Consider the following 7,620-nt stretch of genomic DNA (forward strand, 5'->3'; position numbering starts at 1 on the left):
ATGGTCCTGCAATGGACTTCCGAAAAAGTATACCGTCAAGTAAAACATACATAGAAGCCCTGAATCGTACCTTTCTGGCTTGCAGTTGTCTTCGGGGAGGGTGCCATCCTTAAGATATTGGATAAGCGGGGTCTGCCAGCTTGTTGACGCAGTAGCAGTATTACTGACGTCAATGTCGTTAACGTCCGTCTCGACGTCGTTGGCTTTATCAGCTGTGGTTGCTTTGTGGACCGCTGGTGCTGACAGGTAGGTATGCTTTTGAACCCTGACTTTCTCAGTGTGTGCCAATGCATCTGCTTGTGTGTTTGGTCCCTGGGAATCTGAAAGATGTCAAATTTGTCAAACAATTTTACCTTTGACTGGACGGCGTCCAAGTATGCCGTCATTTTGGAATCTTTGGCGGCAAATTCCCCTTTTATTTGGCTGACGATGAGCAATGAATCACTATATGCTTCAACTTCGGTAGCTTTTAAGTCTTTAGCCAGTGTTAATCCTGCTAATAATGCCTCGTACTCTGCCTCGTTGTTGGTAGCCTTGAAGTCGCAACTGACAGCTCGGGCTATGATGTCCCCTTGTGGCGACTTTAGCAATACGCCTAAACCGGCACCTCGAAAGTTGGAAGATCCATCTACATGCAAGATCCATTTACTGTTAGTCGTATTAACCTCAAGCATACTTACCTCTGTTTGGGCTATTGCTTCTAGTGTAGGGCTAAAGTCCGCCACAAAATCCGCTAATGCTTGCGACTTTATTGCTGTCCGAGGTTGATAAGTGATGTCGTAGCTGCTCAGCGTTATTGCCCACTTGCTCATTCTGCCCGTTAGTTCTGGGTGTCTTAGAATAGACTTGACGGGATAGTTAGTTTTGACATAGATAGAATGTGCTTCAAAATAATGTTTTAATTTTTTAGACGCCGTTACGATTGCCAAGACAAGTTTTTCAAGAGAAGAATACCTGGTTTCGGCGTCGACCAAGGACTTACTTACATAGTACACTGGCAATTGCCCGTCTTGTCCTTCTCTGGCTAGGACGGCACTCACCGATGATTCGCTGACGGCGACATACAGCTGTAATGGCTCGTCGGCTACTGGCTTTGACAGCAATGGTGGCGTCATGAGGTATTGCTTGAGGTCTTGGAGGGCCTGCTCGTGTTCTGGCGTCCAATTAAATCCTTTGTTTTTCTTTAGGACTCGTAGAACAGTCGACATTTGTCGAGGACTTAGAGATGAAACGATTCAACGCAGCGAACGTCCTGTTAACTTCTGCACTTCCTTTACCTTCGCGGCGATTGAATGTTGAGGATAGCCTTGATTTGATCTGGGCTAGCCTCTATGCGCCGTTTCGTGACAATGTACCCTAAAAATTTACCTGCAGACACTCCAAAAGAACACTTAGTGGGATTAAGTTTCATGCCATACCTTCGAATGACGTCGAATGATTGTTGTAAATGTGACACATGGTCGTGGGAATTTTTAGATTTGACCAACATGTCATCTATGTACACCTCCATGGTGTCCCCTAGCTGGTCTTTGAACATGGCGTTGACCAGCCGTTGATAGGTTGCGCCAGCGTTCTTCAGCCCGAACGGCATGACCTTGTAGCAATAAATGCCGCGATCGGTGACGAATGACGTCTTCTCTTGATCTTCAGGATGCATGAGTATTTGATTGTACCCTGAGAAGGCGTCCATGAATGACAGCAACTCATGTCCGGCTGTGGCGTCTACCAGAGCGTCAATGTGCGGCAGGGGGAACGAGTCTTTGGGACATGCCTTGTTGAGGTCAGTGAAGTCTATGCAGACCCTCCACTTCCCTTTTTTCTTTCCTACAACAACGACGTTAGCTAACCAATCAGGATATTTTACTTCCCTTACCTTACCGGTGTCAATCAGCTTTTGTACTTCGTCGTTGATAATTGGTTTCGCTCTGGGGCGAACTTGCGTCTCTTCTGTTTGATCGGTTTGTGGTTTGGATCAACGTTGAGCTTGTGTGTGATCACGTCGGGATCTATCCCTGTAACGTCCTCATGGGACCATGCAAAACAGTCAGCGTTAGCTTTTAGAAAATCGATTACCTGTTGACGGACGTCGGGAGATAAGGCGGCCCCTATTTTGACTGTTTGATCCGGCCTGTTGGGGTCCAAGATGACCTCATCTACTTGCTGCTCGTCGAAGTCTTGTTCCCCCAACGTCCCTTCTGTAATTGCTATGCTTCTGATTTTCTCGGCTTCAAGGACGTCTTGTAGCATTCCTTCGCGATCCGTCTGTCCCCTTTGATTTCCTGCACTCCCCACTTGGTAGGGAATTCAAGATTGATGAATGACGAGGGGACAGCCTTCATGCTATGGATCCATGGCCTGCCTAAAATCACATTTAAGAAGAAGGGCAGTCAATGACATAAAATTTAGTTGGCATGTTAACTCCCTTGGCGAAGGTGGGCAGGGTCACTTCTCCATGGTGTGCTTGGATTCTCCGCTGAATCCGACAAGGACGGTAGATTTGCGGATAACGTCAAGTTCATCGATCCCCATGTCCTCTAAAGCGCCTCTCATCAGGATGTTTGCTGAACTGCCATTGTCCACTAACACACGTTTTAGCAAGCAATTACTGACAGTTAGAGATATTACCAGGCCGTCATGGTGTATGTCCCTGTCGTCACCGAGATCGGCGTCATCGAAGGTGATTGGCATGGCTTCAGCTCGATGTCACGGGGTGACGGAGTTCTTTAGGGACGGCGTCTTGATTCAGACCGTCCCGTGCATGCCGCTTAGCTGCAGAATATGTTAGTCCACAGATATCTGAACCACCACTAATGACATTATTACCTTGACGTGCGGTGGGGATGACGGCGGTTGACGTCGGTCGTCATCTTTCGACACCGTCTGCTTACCTTTCTCCGTCAGCAAGTCTTTTAGGTATCCTTGCTTCAGCAGGTGGGATACTTCTCGCCTAGAGCGACCATTCGTCAGTGTGATGCCCATGGTCTCCATGGAATTCGCACCATTTGGATTTGTCGCGATGGGCCGTCGATTTTCATTCCTGAAAGGCCATTTAACAGCAGAACCTAAAGAATGTAAAGTATTATAATACCTCCCATAGTGACGTTGAAACCATATTCGCTTAGCTTGGGGGGAAGACCGGGATCATTCTTTCCAATCATTGACTGGCCCATCATGACGGACGCTATGGACCTGCTGCGGGCGCTCATAAGGCTTTTGACGCCAAGAGCTTGCTTGTTGGACGTTGCCTTTCCGGCTGTCAGCATGGGATAAGCCTTTCTGGACTGCATGTCTTCTTCCAGCCTGATCTGGGCCAAGCTTTGGCTTGAGCATCTCGAACGTCGGACATGGATATTTGGTCAGCTCCTTGTAGAGGTCTGATTCCTCATCCAGACCACGTCTGAACGCCTCGATGGCCGTCCTAGCGTCGCAATTCGGGATGACACTTTTTCCCTGTTAAACCTGTTCACAAATTCTTTAAGAGACTCGTAGATTTTTGCACAATCCTATGTAAGTCGCTAGCTTGTTTTTCCATTTTGCGACTACTAGCAAATTGCATATTAAAAGCATTAACCAATTGAGCAAAAGAAGAGATGGTCCCGTTATTAAGATTAATGAACCACTGCAAAGCTGGCCCAGTCAGCGTAGAGCCAAATCCCTTGCACATGCATGCTTCCCGCATATTCTTCGGGATTGAGATGGTAATCATTCTTTGCTTGTACTGAGCGACATGGTCGTTGGGATCTGTGGTGCCGTCGTACAGTTCATGGACGGGAGGAGAACCTCTTGGGCACCTCGATCAATGCTATGGGATCTGCAAAAGGAGAATCAGCATAACTGTTAGGAGTAGCTTTTTCCATAGGCCTGGGGACACCAGGGATACGGGCGATCATGTCTTCTAATTGCTGGAGACGCTGCTGGATAGGATCATCAAGACGGCCTTGGGCGAACTCTTTCGAAGGGTCAGCACCGTCATTCTCGCCGTCATCGGCGTCTTCCTTTTCTGAATCATCAGCATCTCCGAGATCAGCACGATTTCCTGGGGTCTCGAACCCTTCGCCGTCCAGATTTTGCATCCTGGAGACGCCACGGACATTGCGAGGCTTGGGCCCCTTGGACGTCTTCTTGGCGGATTTCAAGCTCTGGATCTCCATGCATGACGCGACGTAGCTTTCCTTTAACGTCGCCATCTCCGCTTTGACGCGATTGAGTTCGTCAATGACTTCCTGGGTGGTAACCCATTGTCCTGCCATAGCAAATACGAAAAGATGGAAGAGTATGGAAAAATAAAACAAAAAGATGCGATTGTCAATAAACGTATGAAGATCTTGCTGTGGCCCCACGGTGGGCGCCAAATTGTTTATGCCGATTTTGTACCAAGTACTAAAAAGGTTTAGGTGCCAACAACAAAATCATCATACTGATATTAAATGACATGATAAATAAAATGAATTGCGTAAAGAGTAAAATAATGAAAGAAGCAAGAAATTGTTGACGCGGAAAACCCAAAAGGGAAAAACCGCGGGTGATGCTCTTGATCACCAATCCACTAATATGACGCTTGAAGTAGATGTTACAATAGTAGCTGATTACAATGATGATGGAACTCAAAGTATTTAGAGAGAAGAATAACAGGTAGGTCTTTTTAGAGAGAGACGATGAGAGTGAAAATAAAGAACATAAGTCAAAACTAGGTTACAAATTATGTATATATACTACTAAGAAAATATCTCCCTAGCTGCTTTAGAGTTGTTCCACAATTTAAGGGTTCCGTCAACGCAATCCCGCATATATCTCAACCGCCCAGAATGACGCCAAGTAACGTCGCTTGACTTAGTCTCCCCACTTCCTTTGCCAAACTGCGACATAAATTAGAAATTCGAAATGCTTAGGGAAGCCCGCCTATTCCAGAAAATCGAGGGCCCAACACATGTGCTTCAAGTCCTTTACGGCATTAGCACTTCAATTCATAACATGCTTATTTGGGATCTACTCATCTAGATAAACTCAATGTAGATAAAAATATTAATTACTTCAATTTGCATTGATTTCTTCTTAATAAAGTAGTTCTTAGTTTTGCTAGTTGAGTATAGATGGAGTGAAAATGTATGTATAACATATTGATTCTTGACTTTTCATAGTACTATACAAGTGTAATCTCAATCTAAAACATACACAGAAATTATCAACTTGGAATAATATATTACTTACTATGAATTCAAGTGCTACTTAAGCTAATTCAAGCCTTTTAATTTCTTTAATTCGTTGGAGAATTGTATAAATGTGACTACATATTAGCACTAATCCAAATGAACGTACACATATGCTTATGAACATGCTATGTCTTCCTTCATGTATTACCTCCCATTAACCATATCTCTCTGTTTCTTGATTTCGCCGTCGATTTCACAAGACTACTACTCATCTCCTTCCCCTGCTCCAGTCCCTTCTTACCCACCTTCACTATTCCATTTTATCAATCAAGGTGACTTTGATGATAACAGTGGTGAATTTGACTCCTACTTTAGACCTGTAGGAATACATAGTCCAAAGTTCTCGTTATGCTTTTATACCAATACCCATGATTCTTTCACCCTTGGTATAGGCATGAACTGGCCATATAAATGGGTTTGGGCTGCGAACCGAAACAATCCGGTTCGCGAGGGGGCTAGTCTTCTCCTAGGAAAAGATGGCAATCTTGTACTAGCCGATGTTGATGGCAGCGTTGTTTGGCAAACCAATACGGCCAACAAAGGTGTGGTGGGATTAAAAATGCTTGATAATGGCAACTTAGTATTATACGATGCTAAGAACAACTTTATATGGCAAAGTTTTGATTACCCCTCGGATACATTATTAGCAGGCCAATCTCTTAAGGTCGGGCTAACTAATAAGCTCGTAAGTCGTGCATCGCCTACGAGCGATTTCGAGGGGAACTACACCCTAGAGATGAGCCTGGAGAATGTGTCCCTTTACTACAAGAGTCACAAAAATCCAACACCACTTCCTTATTATAGAATTGAGCAAAGATATGGTTCAACACCTTCCAAAGAATTCAAATATTATGTTGGAGTGACTAACTTTGTTAGTCATTTTACTTTCCAAGCCATTCAATACATAACCACAGATTGGATGTCAAGTTCAAATCAGCAATTAGTCGAAACTACGTACATATAGTCTTGATCCTTTGAATAGGGTAGGAGGTATATGGAAAGTGGAGTACACTCTTTTTGTAGGAGAGTCATTGGTGGGTGATCAAAAGGGAGCAACTGAGTGTCAAATGCCTGAAAAGTGCGGCGAATTCGGAGTTTGTTACAAGAGCCAATGTGTGGCTTGCCCTTCCCCTAGAGGGCGATTGGGTTGGAGTGAAAAGTGTGCGCCACCGAAGTTGGTGGGACGGTGCAATGGTGGGATGATTAAGGCCAAGTACTACAAGGTTAGAGGTGTTGAGCATTTCAGTAGCATGTACACTGAAGGTGAGGGGCCTATGAAGCCAAGGAAATGTAAGATTAAGTGTAGCAAAGATTGCAAGTGTGTGGGTTATTTTTATGATGAGGAGAGGTTAAGATGTTGGATTGTTCATGATCTCAAGACTTTGACGCAATCTGGTAATCCTAAGCACTTTGGTTACATAAAAGTTTCCTACTAATAATCTGCCTAAGAAGATTTGTTTTAGCCTTTAGGGGTATGAAGTACACTAATATAGTAATATATGTATGATCAACTGTTCGTACTGTATTAGAGTTGTGGATCGTGTTATACGTACGAGTTGTAAAAATATTTAATATGATTTCTTTATTGAGAAATAGTTCAATTGTATAATTGTATACAATGTGATAGTAAGAAGTCATTAAATAATACAACAATTGATTGTGAATTAATAGGAGTATTATGGAACGATCATAATATAATTAGTAATTTTAAGCACGACCAGTTGGCTTGGCAATCACCCGTCCTTTCAGCCAAAAAAGGTAAAATGTGAAATTTTAAGGTCGGCTGACACGATACCTAGGTCGGGTCTAGCCTGTGAGCCTACAATTTCCCTGGGATCATTCTTGATCCAACCAAATGTGGCATGTGGCCTGCTGGCCTAACACATGGTCGGCATTATCTCTGGTCCGAGTCCACCTATATTATCTGCGAACCAACAATACTTTATGAAGATATTGAGGGTATGTTTGATTCAACTTATTTTGTCTTATCTTATCTGAACTTATCTTATTATATTATTTTTTTTCTGAAATGAGTGAAGATAAGTTGAACAAAAAACATCTTATCTTATCTGAACTTATTTTTATCTTATCTGATTTTATCTTATCTTTTATGAAATAAGTTAAAATAAGTTGAACAAAACATAGCCTGAGTTGTGTTGCTAGAGCAAACCTTCGGCCTAATTTGATCCTTAATGGCAACACATTCGAAGGTTCAAACTGCATAATGGGCCTTTAGCAACCAAACATGAGTATATGTATCAAAGCATACTGCTAATTAAAAAAACCTAGTACTATAGTAATACTAGTTATAATTATAGATCTATTGATAAATGAAGCTTGCAACTAATAGATGTAGATTGTAGCAATCCAAAATAATCACTATTTTAGACCTATAATCAATCAACTATTT

At 43.1% G+C, this 7,620-nt stretch overlaps 1 protein-coding gene across 1 annotated transcript; it reads left to right on the top strand.

Annotated features, from left to right (window-relative positions):
* Nucleotides 1-3,781: 3,781 nt before the first annotated feature.
* On the top strand, nt 3,782-6,894 carry LOC104889524 (EP1-like glycoprotein 3). The gene is given in 2 exon segments (XM_010674765.3): nt 3,782-6,152; nt 6,154-6,894. Coding segments are annotated over 2 exon segments (1,308 nt in total). The 5' UTR covers nt 3,782-5,337; the 3' UTR covers nt 6,647-6,894.
* The last annotated feature ends 726 nt before the right edge of the window (nt 6,895-7,620 follow it).

This window comes from Beta vulgaris, chromosome 3 (assembly GCF_026745355.1).
Source record: "Beta vulgaris subsp. vulgaris cultivar EL10 chromosome 3, EL10.2, whole genome shotgun sequence".
In the NCBI taxonomy this organism is placed as follows: domain Eukaryota; kingdom Viridiplantae; phylum Streptophyta; class Magnoliopsida; order Caryophyllales; family Amaranthaceae; genus Beta; species Beta vulgaris.